The sequence below is a fragment of the Symphalangus syndactylus genome, chromosome 18 (genome assembly GCF_028878055.3).
Source record: "Symphalangus syndactylus isolate Jambi chromosome 18, NHGRI_mSymSyn1-v2.1_pri, whole genome shotgun sequence".
Taxonomy (NCBI): Eukaryota; Metazoa; Chordata; class Mammalia; order Primates; family Hylobatidae; genus Symphalangus; species Symphalangus syndactylus.
In genome coordinates, this window is record NC_072440.2 from 17,505,876 (window position 1) to 17,524,948 (window position 19,073).

General features: G+C 46.7%; 1 protein-coding gene across 4 annotated transcripts in view; it reads left to right on the plus strand.

Annotated features, from left to right (window-relative positions):
* The window catches only part of TCF20 (transcription factor 20), a 107,407-nt gene that overhangs the window by 38,555 nt on the left and 49,779 nt on the right, over window positions 1-19,073 (plus strand). For all 4 annotated transcript variants that reach the window (XM_055253034.2, XM_055253032.2, XM_055253033.2 and 1 more), the window contains exon 2: window positions 13,008-18,698. In XM_055253034.2, coding sequence (XP_055109009.2) covers window positions 13,044-18,698 — 5,655 coding nt within the window. In that variant the 5' untranslated portion in view covers window positions 13,008-13,043. The remainder of the gene's footprint in view (window positions 1-13,007; window positions 18,699-19,073) is intronic.

The window sequence follows — 19,073 nt, forward strand, 5'->3', positions numbered from 1 at the left end:
CTCAAGCAACCCTCACTTCAGCCTCCTGAGTAGCTAGGACTACAGGTGCATGCCACCATGCTTGGCTACGTTTTTTGTTTTTTGTTTTTTGTTTTTTTGAAACAGAGTCTCACTCTGTCGCCCAGGCTGGAGTGCAGTGGCGCAATCTCGGCTCACTGCAAGCTCCGCCTCCCGAATTCAGGCCATTCTCCTGCCTCAGCCTCTCCGAGTAGCTGGGACTACAGGTGCCCGCCACCACGCCCGGCTAATTTTTTTTTTGTATTTTTAGTAGAGACGGGGTTTCACCGTGGTCTCGATCTCTTGACCTCGTGATCCACCCGCCTCGGCCTCCCAAAGTGCTGGGATTACAAGCGTGAGCCACCGCGCCCGGCCTGGCTACGTTTTTTTAGTTTGTGTAGAGCTGGAGTCATGCTGCGTTGCCCAGGCTGGTCTCAAACTCCTAGCGTCAAGCAATCCTTTCTCCTCTGCCTCCCAAAAGTTCTGCAATTGTAGGTGTGAGCCACCAGGCCTAGCCACTTTATTCTATAAGCTTTTTTTTTCTATTTATTATTATTATTTGAGACAGTCTTGCTGTGTTGCCCAAGTTGGAGTGGAATGGTGCGGTCTCAGCTCACTGCAGCCTCCATGTCGCGAGTTCAAGCGATGCTCCTGCCTTAGCCTCCCAAGTAGCTGGTACTACAGGCACATGCCATCATACCTGGCTAATTTTTGTATTTTTTTAGTGGAGATGGGATTTCACCATGTTGGCCAGGCTGGGCTGGAACTCCTGACCCCATGTGATCCACCCACCTTGGCCTCCCAAAGTACTGGGATGACAGACGTGAGCCACCGCACCGAGCCATATTTAAATATTTTTTATTTTTTTACTTTTTAAACACTTTTGTTAAAAACTAAGACACAAACACATGCATTAGCCTAAACCTACACAGAGTCAGAATAATCAATATCACTGTCTTCCAGCTTCACATCTTGGCCCACTGGAAGGTCTTTAGGGTCAGTAACACACATGGAGATATCATCTCCTATGATAACAGTGTCTTTTGTTTGTTTGCTTTGGTTTTTTTTTTTTTGAGACAGTCTCTCTCTGTCGCCCAGACTGGAGTGCAGTGGCATGATCTCGGCTCACTGCAACCTCCACCTCCCAGGTTCAAGCGATTCTCTGCCTCAGCCTTCCGCGTAGCTGGGATTATAGGCATGCATCAACATGCCCGGCTCACTTTTGTATTTTTAGTAGAGACGAGGTTTTGCCATGTTGGCGGGGCTGGTCTCAAGTGACCTGCCCATCTTGGCCTCCCAAAGTGTTGGGATTACAAGCGTGAGCCCCTGCGCCTTCTTTTGGGTACCTCCTGCAAGGCCTGACGGTAGCTGTTTTACAGTGAACTTTTTATTTATTTATTTTTTGAGATTGGTCTTGCCATGTTGCCCAGGCTAGACTTGAAGTCCTGGGCTCAAGAGATCTTCCTGCCTCAGCCTCCTGAGTAGCTAGGACTACAGGCACACGCTCCCACACCCAGCTTTAGTTAACTGTTTTTATAAGTAGAATATATAGTATCCATAACATAGAATTCTACATAGGATATGTAAACCAGTAACATAGTTTATTTTCGAGTATTATGTACTATACGTAGTTGTATGTGCTGTACTTTTATACCACTGGCAGTATATTAGGTTTACACTTGCATCACCATAAACAAGGAGGTAATACATTGCATTATGACAGCTACAGCATCACCAGGCGATAGGAATTTTTCAGCTCCGTTGTACTCTGATGGGACCACCATTGTGTACGTTATCGTTGTTGACAGAAATGCGTTATGTAGCACGTGACTATTTTTATTGCTGTTACTTCAACTTTAAGGTGTTTGGGAGGCAGGGAAGGGGAAAGCTGTGTGGCACACCTGGAAGACAAGTCTGCATGTGCTATGCTAATAATTGGGAGCCAGTGAAGTTTTTAAAATAGGGGGTGAATTAATCAGATCTTTTTCATTGAGATGCTGAAATGCAAGTTGGATTGGAGGGAAGTCTAATAGCAGACCAACAAGTGTTTGCTTGGCTGCTGTTTGAGGACCTTGTAGATGTGAGACATGTTTGTTACATGCCTTCAACAATATATGGCTCAGCAGGGGAGATAAGGCATTCATACCAAGTGGGGAAATAAGGACACAGCCACCAGGTAATGGTGTTTGGACAAGAAGTGCTGTAGCTGTTTGGGGAAGGCAAGATCACCAAGCTGAGCCGTTTTCCTGAAGGCTTCAGTGAGGAAGCCAAATGGCCTTGAGGAATGACTCAGATTTGGAAAATGTTTTGGGGAGAGGCCAAGCACAAATCAAGAGGTCAGAGCGCATGGTCTATGTGGAGTGGTGGGTTTGGCCAATAGTGAGCAGTATGGTTGGAAAGGAAAATTGCCGTGGCCTTCAACAAACCTGTTAAACACCCTGTCTTCTGACCCTCTCTTCACTGTACTGCAACTGTGTTATTCTTTTGCAGTTTGAGGCTTTTCGGATAGAACAGTGTCCTAGTTATTTTCCCAGGTCTAGTAAACAGCCCAGCACATAGTAGATGCTTGAAAACAACAACAATAAAAGAATGACTGGATATTTGCTGTTTATGGAAGTTACGGACTGGATATCCTGCCGTTCCTTTAAACTTAGATCTCAAATAAAATCCTAGTATCACCTCTCTCCTTCCCTTGTTTATTCTGTGCTAAGTTTAGACAGGTTACTTGCCCCTCTGCTCCCACAGCTGTGTGCTTACCTTGCCATTCCATAATTTTGGACATCTCTGTTGTGGTCATACTGCATGACTCACCACGTTGGATGTCCAACATGTCACATTTGCTTGGGACCCCCCACTGCCTTTCCTCCTTCCTGTTTCTTCACTCTCCTTTTCTGGCTTCTTTTCCTCTTCTCCGTCTTCTAAATGGTAGAGTGATTGCAGGGATCAGTCACTCCAAGTTAACCTCTAGATGACTGGTTTTAAATCTTTTTTTCAGCCATACCGAATGCCGGAGAAGTACAAACACACTACACTGTCTTGTGCACACAGACACAACAGGAAAAAAAAGTTTCACAAAACGGTTCTTATACTTCATGAGCCGTGGACTCTGTTATTTTCCATTCTGCTCTATTTCATTTTTTTTTTTAAGTGCTGTTCATGACCCACTAAATTGATTTCACAGCCTGCAGTTTGAAAAACTGCTCTGGGTGATCTCATCTACTCTGTTGGCTTTAAATACTACCTCTGTGCTAATGACCTTCCCATTTTTATCTCTACCCGAGCTTTCCTTGGAGATCCTGTCACATTAGCTATCTCCCTGCTGTTTCCATGTGGACGTGCAGTGGGAATCGCATGTTGCCCTGTTTGGGCAAAGCACTCTTGATTCCCTTTACCACCAGCCTCATTCCTCTTCATAAATGGTGCCATGTTTGCAGTTGTTCTGTAAGGAATGGTGATGGGAGTACAAGCTCCCCAGTCACTGCTTAAGCTCAGATCTGACGCCTTGGGCAGCTACACAACCTCTCTCTACCATGTTGTCTTCATTTGAATAAAGGGTTGTGACTTGTACCTCTTGGGATTATTGTGACAGTTGAATGAATTTTCACCTGAAAAGACATGGAGCAGTGGCTGGCACATGGCTTGTGTTTAACTAGTGTTGGCTGCTGCTGTTTATCATTGTTGTTATGGCTCTCATGTCCACTTCTGATCCATTAGCAATTTCTGTTGGCTCTAACTTCAAACTGTGTCCGTTTTGACCATGTGTCACCACCTCCATCAACACCACATTCACCCATGCAGCCAACATCCCTTAACCAGACTACCAACTAATTCCCCGCTCTGTCCTTGCGCCTCCCCTGGTCTGTTTTCCACAAAACAGCCAGAGGAGCCATTTAAAAACTGAAACCAGATCATGCCACTCTATAGCTTAAAACCCTCCAAGGGCTTCTAATAAAATCCGAACTTCCCCATGTGGCTGTTACTTTTTATAAGACCTTTCACTGGTACTTCACAAACAGTAACATATGTGTGACTTGCTAGTGACCTTGTTAACATGCAGAATCTGATCCTGTAGGTCTGTGGGGCCTGAGACACTGCATCTCTAATAAGCTTGACCAGGTGAATATGGTAAATATCAGCAGTAGTGGGATGGGTTGCCATCAGTCTTCTTCTTATGCAATGTCCTGGGAAGAACACGGCACCATGTGTCTGGTATTGCCGCTAAGGAAGCATGACCTGAGTCTGGTCATGAGGAAAAACAGATCAGATTGAGGGTTATGCTGCAAAATGAAAAGACTGTACTCTGGCAGGGACATGAAAGTCAGGAAGAGAAAAGGGAGCTATTCCAGATTGATTGACACTGGTGAGATGTAGCTCTGGGGTAGACTCCTGGACCAGAAAGGAAAAAGACATTGTTGGGACAGCTGACAAAATTCAAATGGGGTCTATGGATTGGATTGAGAGTGTAGTATCAGTGTTGATTTCCTGATGTGGAGGCTTGTATGCTGGTTATGGAGGAGAATGTCCTTGTTTTTGGAAATAACGCAGTAGAGTATTGAGCAACAATGGGGTTTCATGCCTTCAGCCTGCTCTCAAAGGGGCCAGGAAAAGATAATGGAGCAAATGATGTAAAGCATCAGTTGGAGAATCTCGTTGAAGAGGGTATGTGAGCCCTTTGAACTATTTTTGCACTTTTCTGTACATTTGAAGTAATTTAAAATTATTTTATTTTTTTAAGAGAGGCTCTTGCTCTGTCTCCCAGGCTGGAGTGCAGTGGCACCATCTTACCTCACTGCAGCCTCTAGAGTTCAAGTGATTCTTGTGCCTCAGCCACTTGAGTAGCTAGGATTATGGGCGTGCGCCACCATCCCCAGCTAATTTTTGTATTTTTAGTAGAGACGGGGTTTCACCATAATGGCCAGGCTGGTCTTGAACTCCTGGCCTCATGTGATCTGCCTGGCTTGGCCTCTCAAGGTGCTGGGAGATTACAGGCGTGAGCCACCACGCCCAGTCTTAAAAACTATTTTTTAATACCCTATTGAGATTTTGACTGGAACCTATTAGAGTTTTATAAACTAATATGTGGAGACTTAACGTCTTTATAATACTAGCCCTTTTTATCTAGCTATACCATTTGTTCTTCTAGTTTGTTTCTTTCATTTTGTTTTGAGCTTTTTTGGGTTGTTCAGTGAAGTCTCTAATTTTCATATAGCTTTTGCCCACTTGTACTTTGGATTGGTCATTGATATCTTTTGAATTTTAATTCAGAATTATATTTGTTTGTTTTATTATTATTTCTTTTTAAGAGACAGAATCTCACTCTGTCACCCAGGCTGGAATGGAGTTCAGTGGCGTGATCTTGGCTCACTGCAGCCTCCACCTCCTGTGTTCAAGTGATTCTCCTGCCACAGCCTCCTAAGTAGCTGGGATTACAGGTTTCCGACACCACACGTGGCTAGTTTTTGTATTTTTAGTAGAGACAGCATTTCACCATGTTGGCCAGGCTGGTCTTGAACTCCTGACCTCAGGTGATCTGCCTGCCTCAGCCTTCCAAAGTGCTGGGATTACAGGCTTGAGCCACCAGGCCTGGCCTCAAAATTATATTTGAATGAATTATAAAATGGAACATCCCTTCAGCCTATAAGTGGCAACACTGATTACTTCCCTTTTGCCTCTGAAGGTTTAGAAATTATGTATTAATACAACCTTTAAATGAAAAAATATATTCAATGACATCTCAGAAGCCCCTGCACTCAGCATTTAAGAAAATTCCACAGGAGCTCTAACTAGCCCCAGAGATGCCCTGCTCCCACCCTCCTCCTGCTCCCGTTTTGGGAACTATTTGGCCATCCTGCTCACATATGTGGTCATCTGAAGTGATCTTGGGATGCCCCTGTGAAAATAAGACAGATAGCCATGGAGTGGGGGTGGGGCCAGGATAGGGCCCAGGTGCCTTTGGTCTGCTCAGGAGCAGATTTATGGCATCTCCTTGAAGAGTTACAGAAGCGTGTGGTGGATAGGATGCTTACAGCCTCTTGGCTGTTTGAGATTATGCCTAGTAATAGGCCTGCCCACTGTAGGATGGAATTCAGCTGACTTTAGGCCTGATTCTGAAAAATAATTTTGAGCTAGTGATTCTGTGTGCACACTTGCCTGGGCACTGTGGTGTCCAGCAACCCTGTGTGTGGCATTGGCACCAGGTTTCCTGAAGTAGAGGTCCTGTCTGGCAAGCTCGTCCCTTCCCTCCTGCTTCTGATTTGTGGGGTCCCCTGTGCCTCTATTTCTTTCCCTTGGGCAGAGGAGCACTTTGCTGTCAGTGGGAACAGATAAAGCTCTGATACTGCTGAGATAGTGTAAGGGTTGTAATTTTTAAATGAGGTTAATGACATTTTGGCCGAGCGCTGTGCCTCACCCTGTAATCCCAGCACTTTGGGAAGCCAAGACAGGTGGCTCACTTGAGGTCAGGAGTTCAAGACCAGCCTGGCCAACATGGCGAAATGCTATCTCTCCTAAAAATACAAAAATTAGCTGGGCGTGGTGGCAGGTACCTGTAATCTCAGCTACTTGGGAGGCTGAGGCAGAAGAATGGCGTGAACCCGGGAGGCAGAGCTTGCAGTGAGCCGAGATATCGCCACTGCCCTCCAGCCTTAGCGACAGAGCGAGACTCTGTCCCAAAAAAAAAAAAAAAAAAAAAAAAAACCTTTGCCATATGGTTAATAAGCCCTATAGACCCCACATCCTTGACATTCAGAGCCCAGCACCTGCCTGCAACTCTCTTCATAGTATCTCATCCAATTTTGGACTTCGGGCACTTCTTACTTTCTTGCAACTTGTCTATACATTTTGTCTGACATTTCTGTTTTCTTGAGGGAGTATTTTTAGTCCCTGTTCTATGTCATAGTGCATGAAATAGAAGTCTCTCATTCCCCAAGTGGTAATAGTCTACTCTGAAATCCTAGGAATGAGAAAAACTTTATCAGTCAGGGTCCCAGTAGAAAACAGATGGCACACTCAAACTGGGTAATTTGAGGAGTGTTTAATTGTATCATTCAGGGTTCATTCAGGAAAAGAGAAGTTTTCTATTCCAGGTATGAATGGTTTTGATACAGGAATTAAGGCTTTACCCAACCCTGGAAGAACTGGAATTGGGAAGGTTCCTGATGATTTCATACTGAAGTGTCATAGTGAATGGTTCTCATGAGCTCATGGGGAAGCCGCTATGAATCCACGTGTGCTGCATCTACCTCCAGGAAACATCAGCCTCTACGTTTATTTTGCTTTCTAAATCTCTCTTGGACTTCTCATTGCAAACTGTAACCCAGAACCATGCTGCTAAAGGGTTTGGGAACGGAAGTTCTCAGCCTCTGATCTGCAGAGGAGAGCTTGGAAGGAGGGTGGTCACGATGCTGAGTTGACAACAATGCAGAAGATTAATAAAGGGACTGTAAAGGGTGAGCAGGGTTTGGGGAAGCCAACAGGAAAGTGAAGTCTTCTGGGATGGCAGTTAGCAGGGAGTTGTTACCTACTACCTTCTAGACCTGAAGGGCAGAGGGTGAGGTGGTTCCTGGAGCTTGGAGAAAGTGACTATATGTTCAGGTTGCCTGATGGAGCTGCAGCCATTGGTGGAGGGTCTCAGCCAGCCTCAGTAACCTCGGGGTGGGAGCCAGGAGAGTAAGTTCCTCTGTCTCACTTTCCTCCTCTCCTGCCTCTTACCAGCCAAACTGGGTCAGAAGGCAGAGGGTGGTGGGGCCTGTCAGTTGTCCCTCCATTGTCCCTTCTAGGGCATAGAGTAAGGTGGAGATGGGTGAGGAGAGGCTGTGGGGGGCAAACAGGGAATATCCCTCACACAGGGGCTCTAACTAGACGCATCATTGTCAATATCTTGAGGATTTAAAGGCAAAGAAGGAGATGAGCCCAGGAGTTTGAGACCAGCCTGGACAGCATAGTGAGACTCTGTCTCTATTTTTAAAAAATTATAAAAATTAACCATGGTCCCAATTATTTTTTAAAAATTAGCCAGGGGTCCCATGCCTGTGGTCCCAGCTACTTGGGAGGCTAAGGCAGGAGGATTGCCTGAGCTGGGAGTTGAGGCTACAGTGAGCCTGTGGTCGTGCCACTGCACTCCAGCCTGGACAACAGAGTGAGACACTCTTTCCAAAAAAGAGAATGGGTTGGGAAGTGGGATGTTGTTGGACATATGGAGGAAGAAGGACAGAGAAAGCCAATGTTGGTTTTCTATAAGAGGGCAAGGTCATCAGCCCTTTAATAGGATGGGGAGAACAAGTCTGCAGCTGGTTATGAGTGAGTTTGTGAGGTGGACACATGGACTCTGGAATTTATAGGCACAAAGTTCTGGACCTCACTAATACACCTCCACAGCACTTCTGAAACGGTTCAGAAAGTTAGGAATATAGGAGAAAAACAGGAAAGGGAGAGTCAGTATGGATAGGAAGTACATCAGTAGGCCTCTTTATTTATTTATTGAGACAGAATCTCGCTTTGTTGCCCAGGCTGGAGGGCAGTGGCGTGATCTCTGCTCACTGCAACCTCTGCCTCCCAGGCTCAGGCGATCCTCCTGCCTCAGCCCCCCGAGTTGCTGGGACTACAGTCACGCATCACCATGCTTGGCTAATTTTTGTATTTTTTATAGAGATAGGGTTTCGCCATGTTGCCCAGGCTGGTCTTGAACTCCTGAGCCCAAGCGATCTGCCTGCCTCGACCTCCCAAAGTTCAGGGATTACAGGTGTGAGCCACCCCAGCCTCTTTTTTAGAGTATGTATGCAAGTTCCTTAGGTGACTTATTCCTTTGGGGTATCAGATTTTCCTTACTATTTGTATTCATTTAAACAAAGGAATTGAGGCACTTACTAATCACAGTGCTTTAAAACTGACTACACTGATGCTTTTTTTAAAGATGATGGGATAAAATTGGAATTATCTCTATTAGCTCTTTTTTTGTTGTTTTTTTTTTTTTTAAAGAGACAGGGTTACTGTCACCCAGGGTGGAGCACATTGGCACATTCATAGCTCATTGCAGCCTCGAACTCCAGAGTTCAAGCAATCATCCCACCTCAGCCTCTTGAGCAGCTGGGACTGTAGGCATACCTCATCACACTGTGCATTTAAAATTTTTTTTTAACCCAGGCTGGTCTTGAACTCCTGACCTCAAGAGATCCTCCCACCTTGGCCTCCCAAAATACTGGGATTACAGGTGTGAGCCAACACACCCAGCCTATTACTTATTTTATAGCTGCAGGTTTACGTTTTCTGTCATTGGCATATGCTACTTGGTTTTCTTAATTGGTTTACTTGGCATTCCTAAAAAAGATAAACCTGGGCAGCCATGTTCTAGTACTCAGGTGCTTCATGTATACTAAGAATATTTAGCATGACTGGAACCCTGCAGGACGTATTTGGCCTTGGATTTTTTTTTTCTTCTATTTCATAAAGTAGAACCATAACAATAGGGAAAGGGGTATCATACAGGACAGGGAATCTGCAGGGGAGGGCTGAGAACAGACCTAAGAAGGAGTCCTTCGTGTATCTGTTTTCCCTGTCTGGAGATAGGGCAGCCTGAGGCCTGATACGCTGATGTTTAAAGTGGCCTTTAGCTCTTGGTGGCTCCTATTTAGGAAGAATATGGAGCAAGTGGCAACATTGTTTATACACTCAGATCTTCAGAAGCTTGATTTTATTTCCAGAAGGATTAATTAAACAACATGTAACACAGCTTTTTATAGAGAATATCTCTTGAGAAGGGTTTTCATTAGTTTAAACTGCTAGCTTTAATGTTTTTGTTCAATTTAGCCCCCATTCAGCCTTGTTTTATCTAGAGAAGGCCACTGGCACTGAGGAGTAGAGCAGGAGCACATCACAAGGAGAAAAAATTAATACTTGTGTAGACAGAATTGCTCTTGATAGTTGTAAGAATGATGGGGGAGGGAGGTGAAGAGCCAGCTGGAACAGTATGGAGGTCCTTATGAGAGGATGGCAGTGAAGGGACAGATTTATTGTGGGTGGCTACCCACTTTCAAGGCCGAACTGACAGGACAACTGGCATCTTTTACTGACCATGTGGAAGACCCTCTGGGCAGTGTAACGTTAAGAACATGGCCTGCCCCCAGCCCTGCTGCCTAGGAGCTTTGTGAACTCTGCTTCTGTTTCCTCATCTGTAAAACGAGCGTGCTGGTGTTGTGAGGATTAAATGAGTTTAGTGTATGTGAAGTGCTGGAACAGTGTCAGGCATGGTCATCCCCTATTTGAATAGCTATTACCTACTGCCCTGCAGATTCACTGGAACAAAGCAACAGAGGCATTTCGAATAGGATGAGAAGTTGTTTCCTTTAGATTCTGACATTATTTGCACATGAATGTTTAATGATTGTTTTGGGTCACATGAATATATAATCAAGCTTAAGGAAGTAGACCCTTGTCTAGCTGTTTCAGACTTAACGATATTTCAAGATGTGGGTCAAGCTTTTAGAAGTTGGGGTTACTGGCCATCTTCTACTCTAATCCATATTTACTTTCTGAAGTCTTTCCTCAAAGTTCTCATGTGGACTCAAGTTGGGTCTTTCCCTTAGAACTGGACTCATGGGATTTTACAGGCAAGGTCTTCAGCATCCTCCAGCTCTGCTTTTAGGTTGATCATATTCTATTTTCACTTTCTATAATTCTCTCATGTCACTCCCACAGCACCATCCCTGAATATGTGAGTTCTAGCCTAGTTCTCTAAGGCCTAGTTCTTACACCATTTAATCATTCACACAGCCCTCCGGTGTGATGACATGAGGATTACAGCAAGGAACAGGCAGTTTCTGCCCTTTAAGGAGTTTACATTTTAGTCGGAGGAGAGACAGACAGTAAACAAGTAGCATATATGTATCTGTTTGGAGTAAGTATGGGGCCAGGCAGGGGATAAAACAGGGGAGGGAGTTACAGCCAGGGAAAAGGTGTGGAGCTGGCTGTTTTTACTAGAATGACCAGGGAATGAGTGACACTTGCCCAAAGTGGAAGGAGAGCAAGCTGTCTGGCTCTGGGAGAAGAACGTGCAGGTGAGAACAGTTCCTATGTAGATATGTGGTAGGGCTGTTCCAGGAACAAGGAGACTGTGGGGCTAGAGCAGAGAGTGGTAGGGGAGGAGCTCAGATAGGTCATGGGGGTGGGAGTGGGGGCCTTTGAGACCACTTTCCCAAAGAATGTGGTGGGAGCCACTCCAGGGATTGGAGAGGATGAATCTGACTTACCTTTAAAAGGGTTGTTGACTTCCCTGCAGGCAACTCCATTTTCAGCTCCCCTTCAGGGGAACTAGGAAACTAGCTTCATAAACCATTGTAACTAAACTAAACTGTCTGTTAGTACCTCACTTTACCCTTTATGTGTTTTGGAACTTGTTTTTTTTAAATAATTGGTTCTGAAGTCATTTGGAGCAATTTGGCCTTGTCCCTTTCATCTTTGACTCTGAGGAGACAGGCCCAGGTGAAAGGGGAAAAAAATCAGCTTGATTGATTGATTAAGAGGGATTATAAAAGGTAATACAAAGTGGTGGCTCAGTCAGATAACTTTGGAAAGAGTCTGGGTCCTAGGCTTGATGAATTCCTATTTTCCTCTCTGTTTTTTGCTGTCCTCCAAGATGATTGCTTCTAATTCTTTCATAGTAATGGCCAGTAATAACTGAATATAAAAAGTTGGCAAATAAAAATATCACATGGCAGGTAAAGGTGCTGGAAATTCCTGGAAACCTCCCAAAATAATCTGGAAGAATAGTCACTGCTATTCACTGGCTTAAGTCTAGCCCTTTGTACCTGGGAATTGAAGGAGAGTGGTGGAGAGAGGGGTACTTTAGACACAATCATGCCAAGAAGAGGTTGACTCCAAAGTTTGTGTGGAACCCATATGGGCTGAGTGTCCTGGAGTCACCAGTCATCACAGGTAGTTGGCAGTTATAGTAAAGCTGCAAAAATGTGCACTTGAACATAAGGAATTCGCTGCAGTTCTCTGGCCAGGTCTGTTTCTCAGTGTTGGGGAGTGGCAATCAGCAGCCAGTGTTACAACCCACAGTTCAGTGATCAACCTAATACATGAAAGCAGAGAAATGAAAGTAGTGGCTTATGCCTGTAATCCCAAAACTTTGAGAGGTCAAGGCAGGATGATCATTTGAGGCCAGGTGTTTGATGCTGCAGTGAACTATGACTGTGCCCCTGCCCAGCCTGGGCAACAGAGTGAGACCTTGTCTCAAAAAAAAAAAAAAAAAAAAAAAAAAAATTGGTTTTTCTTACCCCACACCCCCCCCCCCCCCCCAATAACTGGAAGAGTCATTGAAAAGTTGCTGTTTTTCACTGACAGTAATAACACAGCCCCATATTTTAATCCGGTTGCGTTTGGGGGCTCATTTGTCTAATAATGAAGGCATTATTAGATATATGAGACGTACATATTTTTGCTACATTGGGTTTGTATGCACTCAATGCTGCTTTTCATTCTACTACAGATTCTTGCCTCACTCTTTAGGCCATTTCTCTGCATATGTGCATTTTCAGAAGCGGATAGGATAAAATATAAAAGATGAAATTCAAGGTCAGGCACGGTGGCTCATGCCTGTAATCCCAGCACTTTGGGAGGCCGAGGCGGGTGGATCACGAGGTCAGGAGTTCGAGACCAGCCTGGCCAGCACGGTGAAACCCTGTCTCTACTAAAAATACAAAAAAAATTAACCGAGCCTGGTGGCCACGCACCTGTAGTTCCCAGCTACTCTGGAGGCTGAGGCAAGAGAATTGCTTGAACCCTGCAGGCGGAAGTTGCAGTGAGCCGAGATTGTGCCATTGCAGTCCAACCTGGGTTACAGAGTGAGACTCTGTCTCAAAAAACAAAACAAAAAAAAAATAGAAATTCAAACCAGTCAGCTTCACCTGGGCATCTGATTCATCTTTGTCCCCTCCATCATCTAGACTTGATTTTATTTGTACCGAGGAGATGCGTGTCTAATGTTTTTCTTTCTTTTCTTCTATTTCTAGGAGGGCTGTTGGCCTGCTGCTGTGCTGCTGAACAGTATGCAGTCCTTTCGGGAGCAAAGCAGTTACCACGGAAACCAGCAAAGCTACCCACAGGAGGTACACGGCTCATCCCGGCTAGAAGAGTTCAGCCCTCGTCAGGCCCAGATGTTCCAGAATTTTGGAGGTGCAGGTGGCAGTAGTGGCAGCAGTGGCAGTGGCAGTGGTGGTGGACGACGAGGAGCAGCAGCTGCTGCGGCAGCGATGGCTAGCGAGACCTCTGGCCATCAAGGTTACCAGGGTTTCAGGAAAGAGGCTGGAGATTTTTACTACATGGCAGGCAACAAAGACCCTGTGACTACAGGAACCCCACAGCCTCCTCAGCGAAGGCCTTCTGGGCCTGTGCAGAGCTATGGACCCCCACAAGGGAGCAGCTTTGGCAATCAGTATGGGAGTGAGGGTCATGTGGGCCAGTTTCAAGCACAGCACTCTGGCCTTGGCGGTGTGTCGCATTATCAGCAGGATTACACAGGGCCTTTCTCTCCAGGGAGTGCTCAGTACCAACAGCAGGCTTCCAGCCAGCAGCAGCAGCAGCAAGTCCAGCAGTTGAGACAGCAGCTTTACCAGTCCCACCAGCCCCTGCCACAGGCCACTGGCCAAGCAGCATCCAGCTCATCCCATCTACAGCCAATGCAGCGGCCCTCAACTCTGCCATCTTCTGCTGCTGGTTACCAGTTGAGAGTGGGCCAGTTTGGCCAACACTATCAGTCTTCTGCATCCTCCTCCTCCTCCTCCTCCTTCCCTTCACCACAGCGTTTTAGCCAGTCTGGACAGAGCTATGATGGCAGTTACAGTGTGAATGCTGGATCTCAGTATGAAGGACACAATGTGGGTTCTAATGCACAGGCTTATGGAACACAATCCAATTACAGCTATCAGCCTCAATCTATGAAGAATTTTGAACAGGCAAAGATTCCACAAGGGACCCAACAGGGGCAGCAGCAGCAGCAACCGCAGCAGCAACAACACCCTTCTCAGCATGTGATGCAGTATACTAACGCTGCCACCAAGCTGCCCCTGCAAAGCCAGGTGGGGCAGTACAACCAGCCTGAGGTTCCTGTGAGGTCCCCCATGCAGTTTCACCAGAACTTCAGCCCCATTTCTAACCCTTCTCCAGCTGCCTCTGTGGTTCAGTCTCCAAGCTGTAGTTCTACCCCATCTCCTCTCATGCAGACTGGGGAGAATCTCCAGTGTGGGCAAGGCAGTGTGCCTATGGGTTCCAGAAACAGAATTTTACAGTTAATGCCTCAACTCAGTCCAACCCCATCAATGATGCCCAGTCCTAATTCTCATGCCGCAGGCTTCAAAGGGTTTGGACTAGAAGGGGTACCAGAAAAGCGACTGACAGATCCTGGGTTGAGTAGTTTGAGTGCTCTGAGTACTCAAGTGGCCAATCTTCCTAACACTGTCCAGCACATGTTACTTTCTGATGCCCTGACTCCTCAGAAGAAGACCTCCAAGAGGCCCTCATCTTCCAAGAAAGCAGATAGCTGCACAAATTCTGAAGGCTCCTCACAACCTGAAGAACAGCTGAAGTCCCCTATGGCAGAGTCATTAGATGGAGGCTGCTCCAGCAGTTCAGAGGATCAAGGTGAGAGAGTGCGGCAACTAAGTGGCCAGAGCACCAGCTCTGACACCACCTACAAGGGTGGAGCCTCTGAGAAAGCTGGCTCCTCACCGGCACAAGGTGCTCAGAATGAACCCCCCAGACTCAATGCTAGTCCCGCCGCAAGAGAAGAGGCCACCTCACCAGGCGCTAAGGACATGCCATTGTCATCTGACGGGAACCCAAAGGTTAATGAGAAGACAGTTGGGGTGATTGTCTCCCGGGAAGCCATGACAGGTCGGGTAGAAAAACCTGGTGGACAAGATAAAGGCTCCCAAGAGGATGATCCTGCAGCCACTCAAAGGCCACCTAGCAATGGTGGGGCAAAGGAAACCAGTCATGCATCACTTCCCCAGCCAGAGCCTCCAGGAGGAGGAGGGAGCAAAGGAAACAAGAATGGCGATAACAACTCCAACCATAATGGAGAAGGAAATGGCCAGAGTGGCCACTCTGCAGCGGGCCCTGGTTTTACAAGCAGAACTGAGCCTAGCAAATCTCCCGGAAGTCTGCGCTATAGTTACAAAGATAGTTTCGGGTCAGCTGTGCCACGAAATGTCAGTGGCTTTCCTCAGTATCCTACAGGGCAAGAAAAGGGAGATTTCACTGGCCATGGGGAACGAAAGGGTAGAAATGAAAAATTCCCAAGCCTTCTGCAGGAAGTGCTTCAAGGTTACCACCACCACCCGGACAGGAGATATTCTAGGAGTACTCAAGAGCATCAGGGGATGGCTGGTAGCCTAGAAGGAACCACAAGGCCCAATGTCTTGGTTAGTCAAACCAATGAATTAGCTAGCAGGGGCCTTCTGAACAAAAGCATTGGGTCTCTATTAGAAAATCCCCACTGGGGCCCCTGGGAAAGGAAATCAAGCAGCACAGCTCCTGAAATGAAACAGATCAATTTGACTGACTATCCAATTCCCAGAAAGTTTGAAATAGAGCCTCAGTCATCAGCCCATGAGCCTGGGGGTTCCCTCTCTGAAAGAAGATCAGTGATCTGTGATATTTCTCCACTTAGGCAGATTGTCAGGGACCCAGGGGCTCACTCACTGGGACACATGAGTGCCGACACCAGAATTGGGAGGAATGACCGTCTCAATCCAACTTTAAGTCAGTCGGTCATTCTTCCTGGTGGTTTGGTGTCCATGGAAACCAAGCTGAAATCCCAGAGCGGGCAGATAAAAGAGGAAGACTTTGAACAGTCTAAATCTCAAGCTAGTTTCAACAACAAGAAATCTGGAGACCACTGCCATCCTCCTAGCATCAAGCATGAGTCTTACCGTGGCAATGCCAGCCCTGGAGCAGCGACCCATGATTCCCTTTCAGACTACGGCCCCCAAGACAGCAGACCTACGCCAATGCGGCGGGTCACTGGCAGAGTTGGTGGTCGGGAGGGCATGAGGGGTCGGTCCCCGTCTCAATATCATGACTTTGCAGAAAAATTGAAAATGTCTCCTGGGCGGAGCAGAGGCCCAGGGGGAGACCCTCATCACATGAATCCACACATGACCTTTTCAGAGAGGGCCAACCGGAGTTCTTTACACGCTCCCTTTTCTCCCAACTCAGAAACCCTGGCCTCTGCTTATCACGCAAATACTCGGGCTCATGCTTATGGGGACCCTAATGCAGGTTTGAATTCTCAGCTGCATTATAAGAGACAGATGTACCAACAGCAACCAGAGGAGTATAAAGACTGGAGCAGCGGTTCTGCTCAGGGAGTAATTGCTGCAGCACAGCACAGGCAGGAGGGGCCACGGAAGAGTCCAAGGCAGCAGCAGTTTCTTGACAGAGTACGGAGCCCTCTGAAAAATGACAAAGATGGTATGATGTATGGTCCACCAGTAGGGACTTACCATGACCCCAGCGCCCAGGAGGCTGGGCGCTGCCTAATGTCTAGTGATGGTCTGCCTAACAAGGGCATGGAATTAAAGCACGGCTCCCAGAAGTTACAAGAATCCTGTTGGGATCTTTCTCGGCAAACTTCTCCAGCCAAAAGCAGTGGTCCTCCAGGAATGTCCAGTCAAAAAAGGTATGGGCCGCCTCATGAGACTGATGGACATGGACTAGCTGAGGCTACACAGTCATCCAAACCTAGTAATGTTATGCTGAGACTTCCAGGCCAGGAGGATCATTCTTCTCAAAACCCCTTAATCATGAGGAGGCGTGTTCGTTCTTTTATCTCTCCCATTCCCAGTAAGAGACAGTCACAAGATGTAAAGAACAGTAGCACTGAAGATAAAGGTCGCCTCCTTCACTCATCAAAAGAAGGCGCTGATAAAGCATTCAATTCCTATGCCCATCTTTCTCACAGTCAGGATATCAAGTCTATCCCTAAGAGAGATTCCTCCAAGGACCTTCCAAGTCCAGATAATAGAAACTGCCCTGCTGTTACCCTCACAAGCCCTGCTAAGACCAAAATACTGCCCCCACGGAAAGGACGGGGATTGAAATTGGAAGCTATAGTTCAGAAGATTACATCCCCAAATATTAGGAGGAGCGCATCTTCAAACAGCACGGAGGCTGGGGGAGACACGGTCACACTTGATGATATACTGTCTTTGAAGAGTGGTCCTCCTGAAGGTGGGAGTGTTGCTGTTCAGGATGCTGACATAGAGAAGAGAAAAGGTGAGGTGGCTTCTGACCTAGTCAGTCCAGCAAACCAGGAGTTGCACATTGAGAAACCTCTTCCAAGGTCTTCAGAAGAGTGGCGTGGCAACGGGGATGACAAAGTGAAGACAGAGACACATGCAGAAACAGTTACTGCGGGAAAGGAACCCCCTGGTGCCATGACATCCACAACCTCACAGAAGCCTGGTAGTAACCAAGGGAGACCAGATGGTTCCCTGGGTGGAACAGCACCTTTAATCTTTCCAGACTCAAAGAATGTACCTCCAGTGGGCGTATTGGCCCCTGAGGCAAACCCCAAGGCTGAAGAGAAGGAGAACGATACAGTGACGATTTCACCGAAGCAAGAGGGTTTCCCTCCAAAGGGATATTTCCCATCAGGAAAGAAGAAGGGGAGACCCATTGGTAGTGTGAATAAGCAAAAGAAACAGCAGCAGCCGCCGCCTCCGCCCCCTCCGCCCCCACAGATACCAGAAGGTTCTGCAGATGGAGAGCCAAAGCCAAAAAAACAGAGGCAAAGGAGGGAGAGAAGGAAGCCTGGGGCCCAGCCGAGGAAGCGAAAAACCAAACAAGCAGTTCCCATTGTGGAACCCCAAGAACCTGAGATCAAACTAAAGTATGCCACCCAGCCACTGGATAAAACCGATGCCAAGAACAAGTCTTTTTACCCTTACATCCATGTAGTAAATAAGTGTGAACTTGGAGCCGTTTGTACAATCATCAATGCTGAAGAAGAAGAACAGACCAAATTAGTGAGGGGCAGGAAGGGTCAGAGGTCACTGACCCCTCCACCTAGCAGCACTGAAAGCAAGGCGCTCCCGGCCTCGTCCTTTATGCTGCAGGGACCTGTTGTGACAGAGTCTTCGGTTATGGGGCACCTGGTTTGCTGTCTGTGTGGCAAGTGGGCCAGTTACCGGAACATGGGTGACCTCTTTGGACCTTTTTATCCCCAAGATTATGCAGCCACTCTCCCGAAGAATCCACCTCCTAAGAGGGCCACAGAAATGCAGAGCAAAGTTAAGGTACGGCACAAAAGTGCTTCTAATGGCTCCAAGACGGACACTGAGGAGGAGGAAGAGCAGCAGCAGCAGCAGAAGGAGCAGAGGAGCCTGGCCACACACCCCAGGTTTAAGCGGCGCCACCGCTCGGAAGACTGTGGTGGAGGCCCTCGGTCCCTGTCCAGGGGGCTCCCTTGTAAAAAAGCAGCCACCGAGGGCAGCAGTGAAAAGACTGTTTTGGACTCGAAGCCCTCCGTGCCCACCACTTCAGAAGGTGGCCCTGAGCTGGAGTTACAAATCCCTGAACTACCTCTTGACAGCAATGAATTTTGGGTCCATGAGGGTTGCATTCTCTGGGCCAATGGAATCTACCTGGTTTGTGGAAGGCTCTATGGCCTGCAGGAAGCGCTGGAAATAGCCAGAGAGATGGTGAGTATGAGAAATCTCTTAACAGCTTGGGATTTTTATTTCATTTGGTTCCTTTTCTCCCATGTTTTTGTTCTTACATGTCACATGATTAAAGTGCCTATGCCCATGTGATGGACAAAATGAAATAGGTAATTTGGAAGATTTGTATAGACTTCTAAAATTGTTTTTCATTTTTTGAAGTGTATAATACGAAGCATATTATTATATTCCCTTCTAAAACATTTCATTTCTCTAGGATTACTAACTCATGTATTCATTTGCTTAAGTTTCTTGGGCCACATCTTTTCTAACCCACACTTTCCAATTGGGATATTTATTCTTTGGATCTCTTTCATAACTATTATCCTGGGGCAGATCATCAACATCATCATCTTC